At 35.9% G+C, this 25,513-nt stretch overlaps 3 protein-coding genes across 6 annotated transcripts; 1 reads left to right on the forward strand and 2 right to left on the reverse strand.

Annotated features, from left to right (window-relative positions):
* The first annotated feature begins 1,309 nt into the window (after nt 1-1,309).
* Nucleotides 1,310-16,655, forward strand: LOC114324041 (myosin-2). Of its 2 annotated transcripts, XM_082884260.1 has the most exons (24): nt 1,310-2,494; nt 3,568-3,669; nt 3,746-3,889; nt 3,986-4,136; nt 4,253-4,280; nt 4,454-4,622; nt 4,813-4,876; nt 5,013-5,026; nt 5,128-5,212; nt 5,458-5,561; nt 5,655-5,793; nt 6,622-6,740; nt 6,903-7,055; nt 7,143-7,232; nt 7,564-7,641; nt 8,044-8,202; nt 9,681-9,884; nt 10,368-10,573; nt 10,655-10,790; nt 12,249-12,378; nt 13,412-13,525; nt 13,607-13,716; nt 14,538-14,744; nt 15,637-16,655. In XM_082884260.1, the coding sequence occupies exons 1-24, from the start codon at nt 2,042-2,044 to the stop codon at nt 16,096-16,098; spliced, it is 3,621 nt and encodes a 1,206-aa protein (XP_082740386.1). In that variant the 5' UTR covers nt 1,310-2,041; the 3' UTR covers nt 16,099-16,655. The 2 variants fall into 2 exon arrangements, with proteins under 2 accessions (XP_082740386.1, XP_082740387.1); XM_082884261.1 differs by lacking the exon at nt 7,564-7,641.
* Nucleotides 14,515-19,492, reverse strand: LOC114324023 (chlorophyll a-b binding protein 3, chloroplastic-like). 2 transcript variants are annotated; one of them, XM_082884263.1, is made up of 3 exons: nt 18,786-19,492; nt 18,523-18,684; nt 14,515-14,654 (listed from the first exon to the last, which is right to left on the reverse strand). In XM_082884263.1, the coding sequence occupies exons 1-3, from the start codon at nt 18,915-18,917 to the stop codon at nt 14,613-14,615; spliced, it is 336 nt and encodes a 111-aa protein (XP_082740389.1). In that variant the 5' UTR covers nt 18,918-19,492; the 3' UTR covers nt 14,515-14,612. The 2 variants fall into 2 exon arrangements, with proteins under 2 accessions (XP_082740389.1, XP_082740388.1); XM_082884262.1 differs by lacking the exon at nt 14,515-14,654 and adding an exon at nt 17,611-18,159.
* A 1,503-nt stretch (nt 19,493-20,995) lies between these two features.
* Nucleotides 20,996-25,001, reverse strand: LOC114324022 (putative galacturonosyltransferase 10). 2 transcript variants are annotated; one of them, XM_082884264.1, is made up of 2 exons: nt 24,560-25,001; nt 20,996-22,702 (listed from the first exon to the last, which is right to left on the reverse strand). In XM_082884264.1, exons 1-2 carry the CDS (start codon nt 24,710-24,712, stop codon nt 21,251-21,253), a joined length of 1,605 nt encoding a protein of 534 aa, XP_082740390.1. In that variant the 5' UTR covers nt 24,713-25,001; the 3' UTR covers nt 20,996-21,250. The 2 variants fall into 2 exon arrangements, with proteins under 2 accessions (XP_082740390.1, XP_082740391.1); XM_082884265.1 differs by having other exon boundaries at nt 20,996-22,691; nt 24,560-24,939.
* Between the last annotated feature and the right edge of the window lie 512 nt (nt 25,002-25,513).

Here is a 25,513-nt window from a genome sequence, read left to right on the forward strand (position 1 = left end):
ATTATAATTTTATTCCTCATGAGTCAAAATATACTATATGGATGAAATTGAAAATATTTTAAATTGAATGGGATAGTTTGATTATGTTATTGTGATTTGACATCAAAAACAAATATTAATAAAAAAAGTCAAAAGTAACATTTTACTAACTTTCCAAATCACTTGTCTAAAAAAGTCAAAAGTTTGGTTAAAAGTCAAAAAAATTACTTTTTACCATATTTCTAAAACATCCAAATATCAAATTTTTTCCTTATACACGTTGATTATTACTTAGGGATTGTTTGGGATGATCTAAATAAATGCACTTTTTGACTTTTCATGAAATATAGATTGAATTTGGGTTAAGTTTGAAGTGATGCGTTAGAGAAGTGATGTGACTTAAATAAGATTTTGTAACTTAAATAGGATAGTAACTTTTTAAATTTTTTTAAACATGACAAACTAGCCTTTAGTCTAAACAAAACATTTGATAAATTTTTGCCCGATCCAAACTCATACTTTAGGTGAGTTGGCCTAACCAAATAATGATGGATATGTTTGGTTTGATTTTGGGAGAGTAATTTTTGAGATAAAAAGTACGAAAACTTGTTTGGTTTGTTTTTTTTTTAGAAATGGTTTTAGAAAATTATTTTGGTGAGAGAGTTTTAAAAAAAAGTGATTGATTTGATATGTATGAGAGAGAGAGAGTGATTTTGGAAAGAAGTAAACCAAACAAAATTTTCAAATTTTTTTTGAAAAAATTTGTTTGATTTGATTACTTTTGAAAATTTATTTGTAGAGAATTTTTTCTAAAATTTTTTCCCAAAATCAAATCAAACAAGCCCGATGTGTTTGTATTTGGACGTAAGATTTGAAATTTGATTAAGTTAAACCTAGTCTATGAAGAATATGTCTCAATAAATCAATCAATAAATTTGTGAGAATTTTTTTTATTGGATTTAGCTCACAGATAAGCTCGAATTCCATTTTCTAATGTTAATTCTTAAAGGTTGTTTGGGATGATCTAAATAAATATATTTTGATTTTTTTATGAAATATATGTCGAATTTGGATTGAGTTTAAAGTGATGTGTCAGAGAGGTACTGTGTTAAATATGATAGTGACTTTTTAATTTTTTTGAAACTTGTCAAACCAGTCCTTAAACTAAATTAGAGGAAAGTCAAATAGTTTAATTAGAATAGTAAAGACAGAGAGAAAATTTTAAAATAAAAATATAATATATCTAAAAAAAGCCAAATAAATTAATTAAGGAAAGTGCAAAAAGAGATAAAAAAATATAATTTATCCAAATAAATTTAACTATAATATTACCATAAATTATATTTTGATTATTTATCAAATATCTCAGCGGGTTTCTTAAGAAACGTACGCCCCACACCAACGCCACACCCACCTGAAAATTCAAAATTTCTTAAAGCAGCAACAAGCAAAATCTCCAATTTATTAGTTTTTATAATTGATTCGACAATATATATTTTTTAGTATTTTTTCAGAAAACGGAAGTTTTGTTTTCAAAAACAGCCGCAACAGTTTTTTGAAAGCAACTTTTTAATGTGATAATAATTTATGTTTCTGCCATTAATCCTTCCTCTTCCCCCCCCCCTCTCTCTCTCTCTCTCTCTCTCTAAACTTTACCTCCTTTCATTCTTCTGCTGTCTTCACCTCGTAACTCGCGCTGACAGTGAGGAAGCAAACCCGTTTCGTTTCTCTTCCTTCCCTTCTGTTTTCGGAAAACATTTTGTCGCAACAGATATTCATCGTTTGCTTTCTACAATTGCTCAGTCTTGACAGCTCATTCATACAAAGTTCCTAGTTTTGTTTCCCAAAATTTCAATTTCATGCAACGTTGAAACTACTTTATAGTCGTCACCACCACCAGCAAAAATTAGGTTTTAATTTGTTCGGAGTCCAATTCATCAGAATTAGGGTTTTGAATTCTCGTTATTCTGCAATGTCGCCCTCGGCATTGTTCGAAATCGATTCTCAAGTGTTTGAGTAATAAATCTGGTTGATTTGGGGGTTTGAAAATTCTCCTAATACAATGATGATGTCTGTGTCTCCAACGTCTCTAACTCGGAGTTCGCTGGAGGAGATGTTGGAGTCTCTCCGGCGAAAGGACGAGGATGACAAGCCGCGTGACTTGCCACCGGCGTTGCCTGCTCGGCCCACTTCCAGGGCTCGGCTTCCAGCCGCCAGGCGGTCGTTGCCGGCAAACTTCAATGTTGAGACCGCCATGGCTGCTCCGACGAAGTCGTTGAATCAATCTAGCACAAAACGAGAGGTTAAACGACCAAGAGTTGGTAGTTTTGGGGGAAAAAAGGACAAAGAGTTTCCCGGTGAATCGCCGTATGTTATTACAGTGCCGGAAGAGAAGGAATGTGAACAGAGTTGGGAGAAAACAGACACTGCAAATCTTGCAGATGAGCCTTCCGCCTCACCGCCGAGGTTTCGGGAATCGGAGTGGAATGATAACGTTGGTTATTTTATTAAGAAGGTAAAAACTTTGATCAAATTGTGTTCTTTTGTAACATTATCTATTTTCTATTGTCCCAAAGATCTTCATTCAAGCTGCTGCAGTAGAACCCATAGTTGATATCAAGTTCTTGGGTAGAATATTCTTTCTTTTTTGTTTTTTCAAAGTCCTTTTTTGTTTTTTGTTTTTTGTTTTTTTTTTTTGATGAGTTTCAATTTCATCTTTGTAATTTGTTGATTTAATTTCATGATAATTGTGGGGACTTAAGTTCCTTGTGGGCATAAATTCCTTAATTTTTTTCATTATGCAATAAAAAGCATTAGAGAAATGCCTTATCTTATTGGTAATATGTGCAAATGGTTTATTGTTGGTTTTATAAGTACCCAATGCTTTATAAACCATTCACAATTTGTGCAAAATGGTTTATAAACAAGGTTGTTAAAATCGGGATCCTAAGTAGGATTGGTGAGAGGGTTTGGTGGATCGGATCGTAGGATCGGGTCGAGGATCGTAATATCCTACTTTCTATTAAAAAAAAAGATAAAAATAAAAATTAAAATTAAAATGATACATATTAAAAATAAGGTGAAAAATCATAAACTCTACGATCCTACTTGCGATCCCACCTACGATCCCATACGATCCTACACGATCCCATGCGATCCTACACGATCCTACTTGCGATCCTGTTATAACATCGATCCTACAACGATCTGGATCGTTTTGGCAAAGTAGGATCGTACGATCCTACGATCCGGATCGCGATTTTAACAACCATGTTTATAAAGCACACTAGTTAGGACTCTTTGATTGTTTGCTATTCTTTGGGACATTGAGACCTCATTACTGTGCAAGAGACTGTGCTCAATGTCTTCACATTTTAATTGTTTCAGGTGTATTACATGTGTGCTTGAGTTTTGATTGGACATATGATAGATGTTCAGGTCACCCGTGTGATAATTTTAATTTGTTCTCCCAGCCCCTTTTCTTTCCGTGCAAGTCTTCAATATACTATTCTGCTTGCACAGTGCGCAAGTATTTCTTGAGGATTTCATTTTTGTCATCAATCATTTACTCACAGTAATTTGTTTCAGAAACTTCGTGTTTGGTGTCGGCTCCCAAATAGGCAGTGGGAGTTGGGACAGATACAATCAACTTCAGGGGAGAAATCAACTGTTTTGCTCTTGGATGGAACTGTGAGTTCTCATGTTCTGTTTCCCTTCTTAAAACTTACAACTGTTCAATAGCACTTATATTGTGTTATTACTACAGGCGGTGAAAGTGTCAACAGGGGAGCTCTTACCTGCAAATCCAGATGTCCTTGAGGGTGTGGATGATCTCATACAGCTTAGTTATTTGAACGAGCCATCAGTTCTTCACAACCTTCAGTATAGATATTGTCATGATATTATTTATGTATGTATGCAGGATTGTGATTCTTAATTTCCCTCCCATCAAATTGAGTTTCCCTTTTCCTCTCATTTGACCTATGTTTGTGCTTGTTTCCTGTAGAGTAAAGCAGGACCTGTTTTAATAGCAATCAATCCCTTCAAAGATGTCCATTGTTATGGAAACGATTTTATCACAGCTTACAGGGAGAAGCTTTTTGACAACCCTCATGTTTTTGCTATAGCAGATACTGCCTATAACGAAATGATGAGAGGTGAGTTAAATAGTACTTGCAGGGATTTTGAGGTAAAAAACAGGGCTCCTATTCATCTATTTATACTTACTAAAGAATTTGTTTTGCTTACTCTACTCTTATCATGGATTGTGCAGATGAAGTGAATCAATCCATCATCATAAGGTTAGTTGAACTGTCTTTTTGTGTGTGTGTGTCCATGAAGTGGAAGCTCTGTATGTTGATGCTTTTTTTATGCTTCCCTTCTGTTCCTTTTGTGGCAGTTTTCCGTAGGCTTAATTTTCTTACACCATGAGATTTAAGTTATACCTAAGAAATCAGTTGTATCTATCTTGTAGTGGGGAAAGTGGAGCTGGGAAAACAGAAACAGCAAAAATTGCAATGCAATACTTGGCTGCTCTTGGTGGTGGCAGTGGTGGGGTAGAAAGCGAAATCCTTCAGACAAGCTGCATTCTGGAAGCATTTGGGAATGCAAAAACATCCAGGAATGACAATTCTAGCCGATTTGTGAGCCTCTCTCTCTCTCTCTCTCTCACCTCCTCCTCTCATCTTCCAAACAGAATGCACTCCTGTTTTTGTTATGCATTTTAGCTTAAAGATTCTTTGCGAACACTACTTGAATGAGTTGATCATTGTGCAATACTTAAATGAGTTACTTCAAAAGATATACAGATCAACTCTTCTTGATGTGGTGCAGGGGAAGTTGATTGAGATTCATTTTAGTGCAATGGGGAAAATATGTGGCGCGCAAATCCAGACTTGTAAGCATGTTTACATCAGAAAGTTGCTAAAGACTCATTTTCTTGTGATGCTGTTTCAATTGTGTTTACTAGCTTGATTTATTTTTTGATTGCATATGTGCTGTAAAACATCAACTCCTTCAATAATCATGGATAGTTCTGCTTGAAAAGGTATGTTGATTCCACTGTAAACTTGTATTTATTTATTTATTTATTTTGTTTATATAAAGAACACATGCCTGATAAAAGTATATGATGTTTTCTTTGAGCAGTCAAGAGTGGTTCAGCTCGCTCATGGAGAAAGGTCATACCATATCTTTTACCAACTTTGTGCTGGTGCTCCGTCTGGCCTCAAAGGTTGTATGTATCCTATCATTATTTCATTCATGGAAGTTCAGTGAATCTAGAAATAGTTGTCGAAGTGATAGAATCTGAGATCCATTCTGGGTTTCCAATAACATGATGTAGAAACTTATATTTTTTTGTTAAGAAGCTAGAGACATTTCTGATGAGATATATGATGTGGTTCTCTATATCAGCTATATAATTACAGCCTAAGAAAATTTATGGTCTCTGACTTCGTGTCATATATTTCTTTACAGATAGACTGAATCTGAAATCGGCTGTTGAGTTCCATTATCTAAGTCAGAGTGGCTGCTTGGCAATTGATGATGTTGATGATGCTAGGAAATTTCAAATGCTTATGGTAATTAGACTTCACTGAACAGTGAAATTTTCTCTCTGTTCTTTCTGTGTCCTAATTATTTTTAATTTTATTTATTTTTTTCTACTTTGACAGGAAGCCTTAGATACTGTTCGACTTTGCAAAGAAGACCAAGACAATGCGTTTGAAATGCTTGCTGCAGTGTTGTGGCTGGGAAACATATCATTTCAAGTAATTGACAACGAAAATCATGTAGAGGTGGTGGCTGATGAAGGTAAGGTCTATATCTTGGTTTCTAGTTATTTTTTATTTTTTATTTATAAATAAAATAAAATTCAATTCTGGTGGTTTTCCTTTCCTTAATGTTGTTTCTACGTAAACTTTGAATTTCTATTATTTTTTTTACTATCTTGGAAATTTGTATTTGGTCATGGGTGAGGCCATTGGTTGTATATCTGCACTGTAGGAGCTACATGCTAATTTATATGGGTAAAATACTATCTATTAAGCATTTCATACTGGATATAGATTGAAAATGTCACCAACAAGTTATCTATGAAGTAGAATGAATCAGGTGAATTTTGTCCTTACATGCCATCCAAGCTGAGGATATGCCCTCTAATTGGTCCTCATTTTACTTTAACAGATGGCAATAAATCCTGCATTCATCTCATTGGGGTGTGGATTCTGGAAAGTTTATTTCTGAGTTTTGTGGGTGGCAATTTCAAATGGATAGATGTGCAAGAGTGCATAACTGACTCCAAATTTTTTTAAAAAAAATGTAGAGGAAGCAAGTGGATTGTGTGTGGGTGGTAAAATGTCTACTTTTCAGTGTAATCATTTGTTGTGATATTTGAATTAAATGTTTTGTATGACTCATGCAACTGTCTTTTTCATTGCCATCTGGGGTTTAATTTTACCCAATTGATTTGCTATTTCGTTTTATGTAGAACCAGGTAAAATCTTATGGTTTGTTTTTTCATGTGTGTGTACCAAGTCAGCAATGCACAGATTCATCATTCAAAATTTAAAACAAATAAAGGAAAACATACGAGGACTTCATATGGGAGTAATAAAGTTTATTTTCTTTTTCTTTTGGCAGCTGTCACCAGTGCTGCCAGATTGATAGGATGCAGTACCCAGGACCTCATGTTAGCTTTATCTACCCATAGAATCCAAGCTGGGAAGGACACTGTTTCCAAAAAGTTAACGTTGCAGCAGGTCTGCTTTTTATAGTGCTCTTTCTCTCTCCCTCCCCAAAACCCACAATTATGTTGTATGTGAATGCATACATAAATACATACATGTGCAAGTACACACACACATGACACAACTAATACTCACATACTTCTCACATGGAACCTATAATTTTCTTTTACTTAGGCAATTGATACAAGAGATGCTTTGGCGAAATTCCTCTATGCAAACTTGTTTGACTGGCTGGTCAAGGAAATTAATAAGTTGCTTGCAATGGGAAAACAATATACTGGGAGATCCATAAGTATCCTAGATATCTATGGTTTTGAGTCATTTATGGTTTGTATTTTTGTATTTGCCTATTACTGCTATTTATAATGCAACGCAATTGACTGACATGTGATGATTTTATCTACTACTTTTCAGAAGAATAGCTTTGAACAATTTTGTATAAACTATGCGAATGAGAGACTTCAGCAACATTTCAATCGGCATCTGTTTAAACTTGAGCAGGAGGTGAGCATCAGATCTATTTGTTTTTTTATCTTTTTTTTTTTTGGGTTGGAAGAATTATGTATCAAGAGTTTCTTCCTATTTGTTTCCTTTTCTTCTTGAAGTTGATTTCTATAGAAAAAAATAACTTGATTTGAGTTATGAATTTGAATGTAATTACTTGAAGAGAACCATTATTGAGGACATTTTTGAATGAATTTCACGGTTTTTTTTTTTCTTTTTTTTTTTTCCTTAAAAAAAATTAAAATAAAAATTCCTGCTATTGCACTCAATTTATGAGGACAACTGAATGTCTCAGTATATTAATGTTGCAACTTGTTTATTTTGTTTTTAGGAGTATGAATTAGATGGAATTGATTGGACAAAAGTAGATTTTGAAGACAACCAAGAGTGTTTGGATCTCTTTGAGAAGGTAGTTCTGTTTTTAACACAAACACACACGCACACACACTCACATGTTCATTGTCGAGTTTCTCAGAGTTCCTTGTGCTGATCTATGTGAGCATTGGACTATATTTCATATACATATGATGCCATACCACATAGGTCTTCCTAGGTCTCAGACTATTTTTGTTAGCCTTTCATGCATAATTCAAACCATGTTCTTATTGTAATATTGTTTCTTATAAACTGAAGTTGTAAAGAAAATAAAAGATTGAATATTTTGCTTCCTAAGCATAATTATACGCCAAGTTCTCATCTTTTTTATCATACCATGTTATATGAAACCTAATTATAGGTTTTCATATTTAAATTCACTCCTTCATGTGTGGTAGATTGTGTGTTAATGGCTTCACTGCTATGCATTTTGCAGAAACCTATAGGGCTAATATCTTTGTTGGATGAAGATTCAAATTTCCCCAAGGCCACTGATTTGACCTTTGCTAATAAGCTTAAGCAACACTTGAGTGGTAATCCTTGCTTTAAAGGAGAAAGAGGTGGAGCTTTTGGTATTTGCCATTATGCTGGAGAGGTATGTTGTTGGATGGTGTAGCTGGCATTAACTAGAAATTTACAGCTCAAATTGGTGAATCTTTTGACTACACTACGATGTGTACTGTTTCCAAAATAATAAAGACAAAATAACAACTATAGGACAATTTAAGATGTTATGTTAAGACAACTTGCATTAATAGCATCCATTTATGTCTGCATGTGTCAACAGAGATGGAAAGAAATTTTAACACTAGTCTCAAATTTGAAGTGCATAGATCCTTTTCTCTGGCACTATTCTCATTCCCTGTCAAGTTCTAATAACTCGTGATTTAACTTGTAATGGAAGTGAAAATCTATGGATCAGTAAAAATGTAAGTAACTGCAAACTTGAGAAGAATTAAATTTTGGATTTGACCTCAGGATCTCTCATTTTTTATCTTCTTTTTGCCTTTGCGGATCTCGTTCTAGCAAAAAAAAATTTTTGTTGATATTACTTGGAAATTTTGATTCACTCGTTCCAAGAGCTTTCCAATCATACGTATGGTCATGTTTTCAAATATTGGGTAATTTGAAAGGGTGAACAACTTTGTCTTCAGTTTCAAATATTGGAATCTTAAAATGACCAAGTTGGCGTTGTATATTGGAAACACACAAATTGATGAAGTTTTGTTGACTTAATTTTTTTCAATTAGAATGTAAAACTAAAACAAAAAATTACCAATGGATGGGAAAAGCACTTAAGGCAACTATAAAGGTGATACTCAGAATTAGACCACCTGCTGTGGTGTCCATAATATGAATTGGATAACAAAAGTGCTTTTCTGCTTCCAAAATTTATCTTTTCTAATTTTGTAAAGAAAGAATTTTGAATCATCCTGCCTTTTTAAGAAATAATTTTGAGCTTCAAACCAAACATTAGTGTCTCTTTTTGGCTTCTTGCTTTTAGGAATAAAATAAGTGTTTTTAATGTATCCAAACAATTTTTTATTAATTTAATGCTTTTAGGTGCTTATTTATTCTTATTTGTCATTCGCTTGAGACTGAGTGCCCCCCTTATTCGTACATCAACCAAGGGCAAGGTTTGATTCCCACTATTCCTCATCCTACTAAGTGTCTGTGCCATTAGACCGGCTAAACTTGTTCTGATCTAGTGTGTGTCTGCTCCTGTTTGGGCTCACTCGGCAGAAGGCTAACCCTCTTCTCCTGCTTTAGTTTGAGCCCCACCCAGACAAACTACAGATGCATTTTACAAATTGTCAGTTCGTCTGAAATGTAAGAAAAATTTTTTTGAAGCAAGTTTGCTTGGAAAACATGCCTAGATATAACTTGATTGATTTCACTTTTTGTAGAGTTTCCTTATCTTGGTAGAGTTGGTAGAATTTCCTTTTCTTTCTTTGAATTTACTTCATGCTTGTCTGCGTCTACATGGATAATGCAAGATTTTGGACCTTTACAGTTATCAATAATTTTGCTTGCAAACTTTTAAAATTTAATTTTTTTAAAAATATTATTTAGGTTCTGTATGACACAAGTGGCTTCTTGGAAAAGAACAGAGATCCACTGCACTCTGATACCATCCAACTCCTTTCATCATGCAGTTGCCGGCTCCCTCAGTTGTTTGCCTCCAATATGCTTAACCAATTTCATAAGCCTGCTAGTCCTTTACACCAGATGGGTGTGCTTGATCCTCATAAACAAAGTGTTGGCACAAAGTTTAAGGTAGACATGCTACTGAAATTTCTTTTTATATTGGAAATATTTTTAGTTGTAATATATTTCCTTAAACCTATGAATCCATGATGATGGATGTCATACAAAATTTTTAATCAACTCTTTTCCGAAAACTATATTTGGCATCTTTTTCTATTATCTTTTTTGTTGTTGGTCTTCGTTTTTCTTCTTTTCAGATATAAGTTTAATGACAAGTTTGAAAACACTTTTGTATTTGTGTCATTTTCATTTTTTGAAGCAAATCTCTTGAAAATGGGTTGTTTTGTCTAAATTTTATTTTGGAAACAGTTTCACCAAATGTGTTTGCTGTATTATTTTTTTATTAGCTAAGTACTTTCTGTTTCTGTGATGACATGAATATCTCTGAATAAACGGATATAAAGATATAATGTGTTTTGGTGCAATGGGGTATGCTCGTTGCATCAATTTTATTGTGGAAAATTATATATTGACTTTTTGGTATGCTTGTAGGGTCAATTATTCAAATTAATGCTGCAGTTGGAGACCTCCACACCGCACTTCATTCGTTGCATAAAACCGAACAATAAGCAGCTTCCTGGCATCTATGAAAAGGATCTTGTCTTAGAGCAACTCAGGTGTTGTGGAGTTCTGGAGATTGTCCGGATCTCGAGATCTGGCTATCCTACTCGAGTGACACATCAAGAATTTGCAAGAAGGTGGGGTGTGACTGTTGTAGTTATTTAATGATTATTCTTGCAAATGTTGAGGAAATTTTCAAATGTGTGCATGAACTTTAGGTATGGTTTCCTACTTGAGGAGGACAATGCATGTAAGGATCCATTAAGCATATCGGTTGCCGTTCTGCAGCAATTTGATGTCCTCCCTCATATGTATCAAGTTGGTTATACGAAATTATATTTTAGAACGGGGCAGGTGAGTTCATATATCTTCCGTAGGTCCTTGATGTTGTCTTTGTTTGTCCTTTTTAGGTCAGTGGGATGATTGTTTCACTGTATAATTGCTGCATCATTATCTATGCTTTGCTGCTTAATAATCCAGAACTGTGGTTTTCTACTTAAAAAGAGTGAAGGTATTCAGGGGATAAAGGATCTTTCTGCAGTTTAGAAATGTCTTCTGTGCACCCAAAAAAAAAGGTGTAATTTGCCACAAAATTGGTATATATTCATTACGTGCTGGCAGCATCATAATCTATGCTTTGCTGTAGGGGTGAGCATGGTCCGGATTGGACCGGATTGGGATAAAACCAAGACCAATCCGTTATCTACGGTTCCTGAAAAATCGGAACCAATCCGATCCGTTTAAATCTTGGAACCAATCCGAACCAATCCATTTCAACACGGATTGGATCGGTTTAGGACCACGGATTCACATAATTAAATAACAAAAATATATATATATATATATATAATACTTTAATTTTATAAAAATATAAACATAGCGCTATATTAGTTCTACAATAGCAACATGTTTTTTTATAATAGCGACATAATGTTCTAGAATTTAAACAATCATAAAAAAACTAGTTTCATCATAAGTATTTAGATCATTACAAATTAAAACTAAAAACTAAAAAACAAAAATAATAAAAGAAGATATTATACGAGGTTTAAGTTTGAGTTTAGATTTTATATAGAATAAGAGAAGATACTATGGGGGAGGATGTATAATAAAAATATAAACTATTTGTATACGGTCCGGATCGGTTCCAATCCGGAACCGTGAGGTTCAATCCGGAACCAATCCGTGGACTACGGATTTTTAATTCTTCAATCCGGAACCGAACCACGGATTCGAAAAACCAATCCAAACCTATCGGATTGGACTGGACTGGATCGGATTACGGATTTTACGGATTTCTTGCTCAGCCCTACTTTGCTGCTTAATAATCCAGAACTGTGGTTGTCAACTTAAAAAGAGTGAAGGTATTCAGGGGATAAAGGATCTTTCTGCAGTTTAGAAATGTCTTCTGTGTACCCAAAAAAAAGGTGTAATTTGCCACAAAATTGGTATATTTTCATTACGTGCTGGCAGCATCATAATTAGCAGGAAAATAACTAGGATCTTTTCTGCTTATTTGAGAGGCCCTGCATGTTTTGGGTTATCTTCATAAACTTGAACAAAATGGTCAAATCAAACAAAAGAAAAAAAGAAAAAAGTGAAATAGAAATCATTCTTGACGTTTGACTAAGAAATTCACCTAATCAAATGTTTTATCTGGAGGAGTATTCAGTTACATGAACTCAGAACTTGAAAGAAAATTCTATGTTAACCTGCTGAGCTTTTGCAGCTGTAAAATGTAGTTATTTCTAATTCAAGCAATATTTTCCCTGAAAATCGTTTTCTCTGATGTTGTATGATGCTGTTTCATAGATTGCTGCATTAGAGGATACGAGAAAACAAGTTCTGCAAGGCACACTTGAGGTGCAGAAACGATTTCGTGGTCATCGGGCTCGTCGTGACTTCCACGAACTCAAGAAAGGAGTAACAACACTGCAATCATGTAAGATATGTATAGTTTATTTATTTATATTTTTTAACGATTTTGTTTTTTCCACGCAGAAGAGGTATTTTACTGGTTTTGTAGTCTCATTGTTTTCATGATGTCTGTTAGCTCATTAAACTTTTAGGACAATCTGTGGCTTAATGTGGTATCAGAACTCTGGTTCAAGGAGGACCTAGGTTTAAGTCTTGTTACTCTTGTAATGTGTTTGTTCTCCCATTATGTTTGTTAATTGTGCACTATATTATGTGGGTGTTTGGGAAGTGGCTAGTTTAGAGACTTTTTGGCTTTTTGACTATTTTAGTAGGCTATTTTAGTTTTTGTGTTTGGAAAAATTGGATGAATTTTTATTTGAGTTGTTGTATTGAAAAATGTGTTGAAATGATGTTTGAAGTTAAAATAACAAATTTATCCCTAACCTCACATTTTTCAAAATTAATGTAAAGGGGCAAAATCATCATTTACCAAAAATGGAACAACTTGTCAATGTGACAGTGGTAGGCTGTGCCTATACTGTCACTGTGACAGGCCACTGCCAAGCTATATATATATATATTTTTTAATATGAAGTATTTGTTTAGGAGCTTTTTGGCTTTTTTTTTTTTTTTATTTGAGGCTATTTTAGCCTCAAACTTAGCTTCCCAAACACCCCCTATGTGTGTGTTTGTAGAGTATTTGCCCCTCCATGTGTGAGACAAGGTTGCACACTAGGGGAAGTATTAGATTGCTTAATATAATTGTTGGGCTCATTTCCCAACAACTTAAGCTTTTGGACAATTGGTAACCTAAAAGTTTACATGAACCTGTGTTCCATTTTAGGTTGATAGAACAGGTAGCGATAGAACAGATAGCAGCTCTTTGAAACCTTACTAAACTTTTGTCTTGAAACATGTTTAGGCTTTGAAGTTCCAAATACAAGTCCTAGATTGAAGTCTACACTTTCAATGATATCTTAATTAGATTGGATTCAGAGAAACCTGTTTACTATCACAGGGGTTTCAATTATGTAATAAAAGGTAATTTAATCTTGCAGTTATCCGTGGTGAGAAAGCTAGGAGGGAGTATTATTTATTGATAAAGTTGAGAATGCTGGCTGCTCGCAAGACACTAGAAGAGCATCTGAGGGCAATCATCTGTTTACAATCTGGTAATTTATAATATTCATTGGACATGTCACTGGCTATTTCATTGTTAAAAATTTTCCTATTCTTGTGGTCTCTTTCTGCAGTAATTCGTGGTTGGTTGGCAAGAAGGCATTCTAATTACCTGCAGAAATTGAAAAAGTCTATTCCTGATAATACAAAACAAAAGCATGGGAGGAAAATTTCAGAAGTCAAGGTACTCTTATACTGTGAAAGTTCACCTACCCCCCCCCCCCCCCCCCCCCCTTTCTGTTACTGATGGCTGTTAATTCTGGACAACCGGTGTTAGTACTTCTCCTATGCATAACAAGTTGGACCGTAGCACCTGTTCTAGTCTCCATTTCCTAGCACTGTTACTTTCTATATTTGGTGTAGTTAATAAAATTTTTTTACTTTAAGAGAGCTTGAAATATCAGACTATGGGGACTTTTGAGTTTTGCCAACTCATCTTCATATGAGGCTCCTCCCCTCGCTTTCTCTCTCCATGGTGTGTGTGTGTGCAGGTCTGTGTATTTTTGATGGGGCTGTGGTTCATTGCCATATTAATGCTATGGAGATCATATGATTAGGAGTTTGTCCTTATGTGCAGCATGCCTTCTTTTGGTTAGCTCGTCCTATATATCCCTTTATGACTTTTGTGAAAGTGGCACTAAAATGCATTTGTTGTCATAAAATTTCCCAAAATTACCGGTGTTGCTTACTGTCTACAATAAGTAAATAAATGAGCATTCTGTCTCTAGATTGTCAGCCACATCTTAGCTTAAGCTTATATTATCATTATTAAAACTATGAACTTGCACGTATAAATATTGTTTTGTAATACTTGTTAACTGCACAGCCGAGCCTAATGAGTAGTCTTACAAGTTGAAAGTAAGTTGTAAGGAACACTATCAGTACTCTGGAAATGTTAGATACATGCACATGGATGCCTTCTTCTGAGTATAGAAAGTCTGAGAACATAGTCATGATGGAAAATCAAGTAATGTTTCCTTTTTAAATTTTTTGGACATTGAGCAGGAGGTATCGCAAGCACCTGTTCTGCCTTCAGTTTTGCAAGAGCTTCAGAGGCGTGTTGCAAAGGCAGAAGCCACTCTAGGGCAAAAGGAACAGGAAAATGCAGCATTGAGGGAGCAACTAGAGCAAGACAAGGCAAGATGGTCAGAATATGAGACAAAGATGAAATCCATGGAGGCAATGTGGCAGAAGGAGATGATGTCTTTGCAAGTAAGTTTGCATGTTTATGACTGCATGTGGATAGAACTTTATACATATATTATTATGGTCAGCCAAATAAATACAAAAAAAATTTGCTGGGACAAAGTAATAATTGGGAAAAAGTGCAAATTGGATTGCTTTGGCTCATTCAGTTCAATTAGTCAATGTATCTGTTGCACATAAACTATCATTGGTGGATCTTGATCATTATCTGAGGCTGACATTGCATCTGTCGACTGTGTCATGGGACAACTGAAAACACCTTCCTTTATTTAAATTTGTAAGTATGCAAAGAAAGCTCTGAGAACTATACTAGGATTTATTAGATTTATATATATATATATATAAAGAAAAACAAGAAAAAAAGAAGCTATACTAGAACCAAGATCTTACGAAGAAAGAGGGACTAGGACTTACTATTAATCAGTGAGTGATATTGAGGTTTTTCTGTAACATTGACCTGGTTTTAGCTGATCTCTAGCTACTGGATAGGCTCTAAATTCTCTTTAGTGTTAGCATGATGCGCCTCTAATTCCTTACTGGACTATTATTTGATGTAAATTTAATGGTTATTAGACTTTTCCATTTGTAGAAACAAATAAATTTCTTGGGTTATGACCACTTCTTGATGGCAGATTGAATTCTGATTAGGTTTTGAGAAGGGAAAAGAATTCTAAAGTTCATAAAATTCCATTAACTGGAGACGGCATAAATACACAGTTGTTTTTTCTATTCTATTTTGTACAAGTTGCTGATCTAATCTGGGGTCATCAAAAAGAAAAAAAAAAAGCTTTTGTATTAACTCCCTCAGAGCAGTTGTAGCCAAATATTTGGGAATTCCGTGCCGCACAACTGAATTTCTGATGTGCCTAAATATAAATTGTTGTAATATTTACTTCAGGTGAATCTGGATGCGGTCAAGAGGAGTCTTGCTACTGACAACACTGCAATTCAACCTGGGAGGGTAGATGGTTTCGCTTCGCCCCACTATTATGATTCCGAGGAAACCATGTCCATGGGAGCACAAACTACCGGTGGAAACACGCCCATCAAGGTTTCACATACTGGTAGAGATGTTGGTGCAGGACGAGAGATTAATGGTGGTTTGAATGCTGTCGGTCATCTAGTGAAGGAGTTTGAGCAACGGAAGCAGGATTTTGATGAAGAGGCCAAAGCCATTGCTGTGGTCAAATCAGGGCATCCTATTGACGAGCTTCGGAAGCTGAAACTTAGGTTTGAGACGTGGAAGAAAGAGTACAAGTCTCGATTACGAGAGACGAAAGCTAGACTTCTCAAACGTCATCCAGAAGTGGAAAAAAGTCTTCGGAACTGGTGGGGAAAGAAAACCAAAAGAGGGATGTAGTGCTTTTAGTATTAGATTACATATATCATCTATGTTGGGGGTGTGGATAAAAGGCACAACGAGAGTAACATTCTGGAAAAAGGAATGTTTGTCAAAACCCTAATTGTAGTTTTTTTCAGGAACGTTCTCGTTCCTGAGGTCAACCCTCGTGTTGTTTGTGTTACCGTAGCATGAGTATAGTGGAGGGAGGGAGGGAGGGAGGGAGAGCGTTTTTATTTTCTGCCAATTTTTGTTACTTGGTGGAAGCTTGGGGTAGTTTTTAGAGTCTATTTGTGAATATGCTGTTGTTATTGATGTAGTAGTTGCAGTGTCTGTAGCTTTTAGTTGTTAGTTTGAGAATATGGAAGAGAAATGTTTGTATGGTGGCCTTTCATTTTTCTTCTGTGGAAAATGTGTCGTGTTATTTATAGGATGTCTTTTAAAAAATAGAAATACTGAAATTTCATTCATTCTCCAGCAACACTAACATTTAATTTTTCACATTTTACCATATTGTGCTTAAAAGGTTATGTGAAATGAAACCTGAAGCAATGCTATTGAGGAAATTGCCAACGAAATTGCTTTGGGAAATAGGCCGACAAAGTCCTGAAATATTCTGATTTCTTCAATAAACTTCATCAAGAAATTGATCTTTGGCTCGGGAGATCATTTCGGAACTACAAGTTTAATTTCTCTTTGCTGTGCAAGTGTTTGTGGTAGTGTGGTTGCAGTAGGAAGATTCTAGTTTGTCTTGTTCAATTCCTAAAATATTTTTTAGCTTATTAAAAGTGGACTACTTTTTTCTGTCAGAATTAGTTTATTTTCTGTGACGGAAAATATTTTTAGTTAATTTACTCAAATGTAATAAAATGCAACAAGTATTTTGGAAAAATATTTTTCATCGAAATAAATGGATTATAAATTTTCAAATTACATAATTGCACAAGGTAAGCCGTCTGAACCTTTTAATCCAACAAAGTGGTAACTATAAAATGTACAAAAAAAAAAAAATAAAAAAAAAATAAAAATAAAAAAACCATTATCATACATTAACACGAGTTCGGATTCTTGGCCGCCTTTCTCGGCGGCCGTCCCAGCAGCTTGGGGGTTTTTTTGATTTTTTTTTTTTTTCTTTCTTCTTCCTCGTTCGAACAGAACCAGAGGGGAGGGGAGGGGAGGGGAAGAAGAGAGAGAGGAAGGGAGAAGAAGAGGGAGCCGCCGGTGGGCCGGATTGGAGGGGGCCATAATCACCGGGGGAGGAGGAGGCGGAGGCGGGCCGGAGGCGGAGGCGACGGCGGTGGGCGACGATCGGACGGCTGGCGAGCTCGACAACCTGCGACGGCGAGTCTTCGGCGAATCCGGACCCCCTCTCCTCCCCTTCCTCTCTCTCTTCTTCCCCTCCCCTCCCCTCTGGTTCTGTGAAGAGGGAAGAAGAAAGGAAAAAAAAAAAAAAAAACGAAAAAACCCCCAAAAAGACGTCGTTTTGGGGGGCTGCTGGGAACGGCCGCCGAGAAGGGCAGCTGAGGATCCGGATTCTATTAACACAACACAAGATCAATGATTATCATGAATTTATGATCAGGGTACAAACTTGGTGGCATAGACCCAAGCATTGTTAGCCACAGGATTGTCAAGGTGGTCCAACAGGTTCTCAAGTGGGCCTTTACCAGTGACAATAGCTTGGACAAAGAACCCAAACATTGAGAACATGGCTAGCCTGCCATTCTTGATTTCCTTCACCTTGAGCTCGGCAAAGGTGACCGGGTCATCGGCAAGGCCCAGTGAGTCAAAGTACTGTCCACCGGGGTACAGGTTGTTTCCCTCTTCGACTCCAGGAAGGCCGTTAATGCGGAAGCCCTCAACAAGGCCCATAAGAACCACTTGGAAACCCAAAACTGCCAGGATGCTTTGGGCATGGACAAGATTTGGGTTGCCCAAGTAGTCTAGGCCACCTTCGGAGAAGATTTGGGCTCCAGCTTTGAACCAAACAGGCTCTTTGAAGTCCACTTTGACCCATTTTTCAAGGCCTTATGGGGTGATGCAACCTAGGGCTCCCAACATGGCCCATCTTCCGTGGATGACCTGAAAGTTCAGTAACAATTATGTTATGGTCTGTTTGGCTCTTAGGAAACAGAAAAGAGAAGGGATTTCGTTTATAAAAAAAAAAAAAAAAAAAAATCTTATATTTCATTTATTTTTTCCCTCCTATTGAAAAAAAGTTACACGTTTAAATTATTGAGATATAGGAGAGGGGATGTTTTTAACTTCCTAGTTTAGATTATTAGCTTAAAGTTGCACCAAATGGGATTATAGTAGTTATTTGTTTATATTTTTGGTAAATAAGATAGAGAAATGCCAATGCACTTTCCATTGCCTAGTTGATTCATTTCATAACCAAACTTTCAGGTTCAATGAAGAAATTAACAACTAGATCAACAGGTTTACCTCAAGAGCCCTGTTCCTGGCAAAAGCTTCAGGATCAGCAGACAAACCAGCAGTGTCCCATCCATAATCGCCGGGAAATTCTCCCGTCAGATATGACGGAGTCTGAGCTGAAAAGGGTCCCAAGTACTTCACCCGGTCCGGCCCGTACCATAATTCATTCCCCTGTTCACACCACAACCATTAACCCACAACTTTTCTCAACTCACCAACACAAGAAAATATGAGAGAGAGAGAGAGAGAGAGAAAGAGAAAGAGAGATGTACCATGGTGAATTTGCCAATGCCCATAGAGACAACATCTCTGAGAGGGTTGGCATTTGCTCCCCTGGTTTGACCCAGAAATGGAGTGGGTCTGAGGACAGTGCTAGTGCTGGTTGCAGTTGACATTGTTGCCATGGTTTTTCAAACCTCAGAATTGAGTTTAAAACTGTTTTCTTTTCTTGTATTACCATCCACATTATATATATATATGTGTGTGTGTGTGTGTGTGTGTGTGTGTGTGTGTGTGTGTGTGTGTGTGTGCAGGAAATGAGAATCAAAGATGGGTGGTTAAGATTGGATGAATGGAAGTTGTGGTGGTGACAAACTCAGTCTTACCACTTTCTCATCAACCAATCACAAGGTTTCAAAAGATTTTTACGTATCTCCATTTCATATCCTTCTATCCACAATTCATCTCTGTTGTCACACTTCTATACAGTTACAGTGGGTAAGGCAGGACTCTCTCTGATGGACAGGAATTGTGACTGTATTAGGATATACAGCTGGAGATGTATCTTTCTTGTGGTCCATCCTTGAATTCAAATGTATTGTTTGGTTCTTGTTGTTCAGTGAGCTCAGACCAAATAAAATAATCTAACAAATAAAAGCACTGTGATTCTTTCTAGTAATGCCAATTTGTGTATTTATTTTTTCTTTAGGATAATGTTTTATCTTTTAGTCTTAAATCTCGTAAATACTAAAAAGTAATGTTATTAAAAAAAATGCCCCCCCCCCCCCCCAAAAAAAAAAAAAAAAAAAAAACAATAGTACATTTCAACAGTTTTTATAGAATAGGATTCCTCAACAGAGATATCAACACTAAAGAAACCAAAACCATAGCCGGTCTAACAAAGTTTCACCAATTTCATCCCTTCCACAAGGTCTGTGAAATGACTGCTTTTTTCAATCTTAAGGTGATAAAAATTGCGCTCCAAAAACTTTTCATCTTCTGTTTCTCAAGCATTCCTACAAGTTAGGATCTCCAGTTGATCTCTGTCGCTGCTGGTACTAACACAAAAATATGATCAACTAGCTGACTGCTAAAGAAGCTAGTGGTAAATTAATCATTGGCTCCAGCTAACTTATTGAGGATGCAAGACCAGAGACTCAGGACAGTTAACGTTTGAGCAATCTGTGTAGTGACTCTAAATTTGACAATTTCTCGTTGTTTGTTTGTTCTTAGAACCCAGCACTAACATGTTCAATGAGTGTTCCCTGCAGAAGTGCTGCATAGCCTGTGATTTTGAAGGCCAAAATAGGTTACTTATTTCATAGCTAAAATCTATAAATTATTAGTAAATTTATCAACACCCAACTAGCCAACTAATAGCTGGAACTGAGTTTATGTTTTGTGAGCACCACTAGAGTGCAGCATGACCCAAGATCACACTCCAGATAATCCAATCGCTTGTGAGTTCTTTCCTCAAATGAATACTACTTCTCAGCTTCAGATATGTTTTCAGCTCTCGATTTCAATATCATAATATCACATCAAAAAAGTCTCCAACATCAAAGGCAAGATAAGTATGACATTAACAAGAAAGGACCAAAGGTCAAATGAAACAGAGAGGGCAACTATAAACTGCATTGTCTTGACCAATTGAAGAGATCATTCGATTCATTTGACATTATTGTCTAAATGATTGAAATTTTTTTTGATCAGTCAAGGGGAATTCATTAAATTCAAACTGCCTCAATGTCACGGTACATTTTTGTTCTTTTTATTTATTTATTTATATTTTCCGTATGAATATACATCAGTTAAGACCATTTCAATGTTCTTTTTTTGCTATGCAGAAGCTGAGCTTTTGTGCTCATTCTGTGGCCTGTACAAGAGTGGCAAAGTCCAACCTGCATGCAAAAACACTTTTTTGGGCTTGCGATTCTTTAATAAAGTTTCAAATGTAAATCAGGCATCTTAAATCACACACAACATCCCCATTTTTTTGGTTTGGTTTAGACTGCATCGTCATGCTGTCTTTATCCAACGCAAATTTTTGTGGTGAATTTCAAAGGCATTGTTCCACATCTTCTGTGGACCATAGTTTTCATATATATATAACTGAACAAATGACAATTATCATATGCACCCTTTTCTTGAGAAAATTACTTTCTGTCCTGTAATTAAGTAAACTTATTGCAGAAAGGGCAATGGTATTGCAATCAACGTAGCCCTCTGAAGTGAAAGGGAGCAAAAAAGGCAAAGATGATGCTTTAGATTAGTAAGCGGGCTAGATAAATAGAATCTATATATTTACAAGAGGGAAAATACAGAAATTAAAGATATTGCAAATAGCAATCGTCAAGTTAAAAATATGATAAATTAATTTTCATTACAATTGAAGTATGCAACTGATAGAACACAAGTATACCGATCTCCTGACCATAACCTTGCTTGATACACCCCCAAAAAATCTTACAGAAATTCCCAAGTACAGCATTCAGTATAATAGTACCTTATCACATGGTCAATGAATGTTGCATTGTTGCAACATAGGATGAAAATAATCAACATATTTATTCCATAGCGGTTTGTATTTCTCCATCCCAATCTTCAACCATGGTTTTGAGTTTCCATTAAAATGCAGCACAGACCCCTTCTGAATTAGTTGTGGGTCAACAGTTGTGTACCCTAATCCCAAAACATGCCAGCTAGGATCCAAAGGCTCTGTCAACCCATAGAAAGTCAAAAGTCCAGGAGGCAATGTTCCCAGCTTCCACAATGTTCTGTCAATATTTTTTTCCTGCCAGTAGTGGTAGATTCCAGTTACATTCCTTTGCCTCCACTGAATCAAATCAAAGACATTCATTCCAAATGCCCAACCACAAGCATCTGGATCAAAATGTGTGCGTATTAGTGGGTGAGAGTAATTCAAGTACTTATGGAATCGGTGAAATGTCTCCATACAAGTCTCAACGGCTCCATTTACATTTCCATTCAATTCAAGAGAGAAAAGTGGTGAAAGATCCCTCTGAACCACAACATCATCATCGAGAAATACTACTTTCTCAAGTGCAGGGAAAACTTCAGGAATGTAGAACCTGAGGTGGTTAAGCATAGAGAGGTATTTAGGGTTGCGATACTTGATTGGGGTCTGGCTTTCGTCATTGTTTCCAGAGAAGTAGTAGTTTCGAGTGTCTGAGTCCTGGAGCTGCTTAAGGACGGGAACATAAGAAGCTTTGAGCCAGCTGAAGTCTTCGAACATCTGAACTTCAATTGTCACTCCACGAAATCTATTCATGGAAAACCAGGCGTCCATTGCGGCATAATTAACTTCATCAGTCACAATGTGGAAGACAATCAAATCAGGATTGTTGGAGTTTGAAGCAGTTGAGTTGACCACAACTGAAGTAGCAATGATGTTGTCAGAAAAGACACAGAAATGATAGAGGCTGTTGTCTTTAAGTTTGTCTGCAACCTGGCTTCCTCCTTCGAGTTCAGTTTTGGAAGTTGAGTTCCTAAACCATTCAATGGTCAACCTGACACCAAGGCAGTAGAAGCTTTTTGGGACTTCCTCAGCAGCTATTTGCCCATACTTTGAGCTCCTATCAGTTAGCGAGCTGGCTTGTTCTTCAAGCGATTGGATTCTAGCTTTCAATCTCATGATCATGGTTGCACTATCATAATGGAGTTGCTGGGCTTCATATAGCAAAAGAGCCATATCACGAATTGCTATCTTCGAATTTTCTGCTGTCAATGGTGTTTCCTTAGTTGCTGCATTTGAAAGAAGAAGTTGTATGTTACGGATTTTGGAACTTAGTTCCCATGCAAACTGAGGGTTGTTGCTTTCTTTTGCAATCACAACAAGAGCTTTTGCAAGAGTAATTTGGTCATTTAGTTGCCTTGTGATTGAGTGTGGGCTCAAAATTTCTTCAGTAACGTTAAGGCCTTCAATAAAATTGCTGCGCCTGTAAAATCTCTACAGAATAATAAACTTTTATTTTAGTTATGCATTAATGATGAAAAATACAAAGAAGAAATGAGAAAGACAATCTAGCAAGTTGCAACATCGACAGGTTGAAACAGTTTATGAACAGAAATTTTGGTCTCATCTCGTTAAATTCTGTCTCAAAGTAATGGAAACCGCTATGAAGGGAAAGCCATCAATATAGACTGTCCTGTACTCTAGTGGTATATACAAGAAAACAAGTCAATATAGAATCAGAATGAAAATGATGTCTAATCAGTATAGTTAGTAATCAATTTAGAGGTGGATCATCCACTTCTAGCTAATACCTAATGTTCGAGTCACCGGCTGTTATATGGCGACAATGTTTCTCTGAATAAAGGATGTGTAGTGATGGAGAATGCAGACTAACAAATCCAGAATTTAATTTGATATCAATCCATTTAGCAAAGCAATGAAAAAGTTCAAATAAACAGGTTGGAAACTATAGTAAATAAACTATTATAGCTTTGATTGCAATGATTGATTGGTGAAGTGATCATACATATGGAAACGATCAAAATAAAACAAAATAACTAAGTGGAACATACCTTGAAATTAATATATATATGTGTGTGTGTGTATATTGAAGGGGGTCAAAATGACCTTGTGAAGCTGGATTGGTCAGCCAACTTTGACCGAACTCCTTTAAGAGCAGTGGTGCTGAAAAGCATGGATTGATCAAGGAAGCACTGATCTAAGAGCATAAGTGGATAGGTGACGGTTTGTTCATGGAAGAAGGCCACATCACGAGAGGCTTTAGATATTCGGTGAGGTCAGATGGGGAAGCATCTTTAGTCACATGGGATAACGAATTACACTAATGGACGTTAAGCCTAACAAAATGGTGGCCCCCTTATTCTAGGCAGGACGATGAGCTGAGCTGAGCAGGCAGGCATGTGAGGCGGTTATCCTCATGTGCAGATTGGAGAGCAAGGGAGGAACTTTATAAAAGGTATATATCTTCTTTAGAGGACACACGGAAACTCTCTAAACCCTAGTTCTTTCCATTCCTTTGCTCTTATTATCTCTTTTTGGATTTCCAACTTTAGCATCAGAGGGGCTTCTCTAGTCAAACCCCTATCAGGCAACGCTTACGGTGTTCTCCGCCTTGCAAGTCACGGTTCCTAAATCACTCTAATAATTCCGATCCTGTTAGTGTGAAATTCACCCCGCACATATATATATATATATATATACACACTAGAGGTGAGTGCAAATGTGATGCGTTTGTAATTTTACATCTAAACTTTTGGACAATTTGAAATGGAGGAAGATATGTTACATATGAAAACTGTTTAGCAGTTATTTTATGAGCATTATTGTAAAAGAAAATAGCGTTACAAAGCTTCAGTCAAACCATCTTCTAAGTTGTACGCTTTATATAATAGTATATATATATATATAAAATTAAAGCTTGATTACAGCTAATACAAAAGGGCCTTGCCCTGTTCTGGTCCCACCAACAGGGAATGATCCCTGGGATTGGAAGCCAGGGATGACCTACAAATCCACTCCCATACCATACTTTGTATAAACTAAGAACATTCAAATATTCAACCCTTTTTTTTTTTTTTTAAATGATTAAACTTTGAGCTTTTAAAACTGAATAAGAAGCTTCGACTTAGGAAGCTAAACCAATTATACAAACTGTCTAGGTTATGAATTAAAACCATGCTACTACACAATGAGTTGAAAACAAAGTCGTCATAATTTGCTACAAGACATTCCAGAGTCAAAACATACATACACACACCCAATTGAGCAGTGATTTGAAGAAGATAGAGTGAAATCAAAAGCATTCTATGAATGAACTGGTACATTACATACATATTGATTCATTAATGATGTCGGTGTTGATGTTTTGCCTCGTCCAAAAAGAGCCAACAACAGCAAAAACAAGACACCGCATATTGTGAACCAGAGCACCTTCGTATATCTTCTCTTCCCTGGCCTTCGAGAATCAACAGCTCTTCGCCTCATCGGAAATGAATCAAATACTTATGCATATATACATATCTATATATATATATATATATAGAGAGAGAGAGAGAGAGAGAGAGAGAGAGAGAGTTGTGTGGAATTGTGAGGGAATGAAGATGAGGAATTAGGGTTCTTGTGAAGTGTGATTGTGCAGAGTAATTGAAGGGATGAGAGAATGAAAGTAGCAGAGAGCGAGAGAGAGAGAGCTGAGATCGGTTGTCTGTTGTCACAGGACAAAACGAAGGATTTTGAAAGTAATTAAAATGCGATGTGTGTAATTATTTGAGTCACTCTCTCCAACTGTCGGCGAGTTTTATAAATAAATAAAAAATAATCAAAGTCAAAAATTTGAAACTGCCGTGAGTTTTAAAATTTTTGGTGTAATTATAATAACAAAAAAAAAAACCCAAAAGTCTTGTAATAAAATGAATTTTTAATTTTATTAATTTTAATTTTAATCTTTTAATTTGTTTTCAATTTAAATCATTTATTTATTTTTGTTATGTAAAACTTTTAATTTAAACTATTTACCTAATTTCGTTAAGTAAAATCGACGAAAAATTAGTATTTTAATCATTAAATTCAATATAAATATACATAAAATGTCTAAAATAACTTTTTTCGTGAGTTTTATGGCTAAAATATCTATTTTTTCATCAATATTACTTAACAAAAATAAGTAAATGATTTAAATTAAAAAAAATCTAAATTATAATATTTAAATTGATAAAATTAAAAATTCATATTTTATTTTGTTATATGACTCAAACCCTGAGATTTTATCTTGTAATTTGCCATTTT

This window comes from Camellia sinensis, chromosome 8, assembly GCF_055761805.1.
Source record: "Camellia sinensis isolate YWXY chromosome 8, ASM5576180v1, whole genome shotgun sequence".
Lineage (NCBI taxonomy): Eukaryota > Viridiplantae > Streptophyta > Magnoliopsida > Ericales > Theaceae > Camellia > Camellia sinensis.

Excerpts from the sequence above, each read along its gene's own strand:
- LOC114324023 (XM_082884262.1), bottom strand. The coding sequence starts at position 18,917 with ATGGCAACAATGTCAACTGCAACCAGCACTAGCACTGTCCTCAGACCC. Across the intron at positions 18,685-18,785 it reads GCATTGGCAAATTCACCATG|GGGAATGAATTATGGTACGG; the intron begins GTACATCTCTCT and ends TGGTGTGAACAG. Across the intron at positions 18,160-18,522 it reads CCAGGAACAGGGCTCTTGAG|GTCATCCACGGAAGATGGGC; the intron begins GTAAACCTGTTG and ends CTGAACTTTCAG.
- LOC114324041 (XM_082884260.1), top strand. The coding sequence starts at position 2,042 with ATGATGATGTCTGTGTCTCCAACGTCTCTAACTCGGAGTTCGCTGGAG. Across the intron at positions 2,495-3,567 it reads TTGGTTATTTTATTAAGAAG|AAACTTCGTGTTTGGTGTCG; the intron begins GTAAAAACTTTG and ends AATTTGTTTCAG. Across the intron at positions 3,890-3,985 it reads ATTGTCATGATATTATTTAT|AGTAAAGCAGGACCTGTTTT; the intron begins GTATGTATGCAG and ends TGTTTCCTGTAG.
- LOC114324022 (XM_082884264.1), bottom strand. The coding sequence starts at position 24,712 with ATGAGGCGAAGAGCTGTTGATTCTCGAAGGCCAGGGAAGAGAAGATAT. Across the intron at positions 22,703-24,559 it reads CATCATTAATGAATCAATAT|AGATTTTACAGGCGCAGCAA; the intron begins GTATGTAATGTA and ends ATTATTCTGTAG.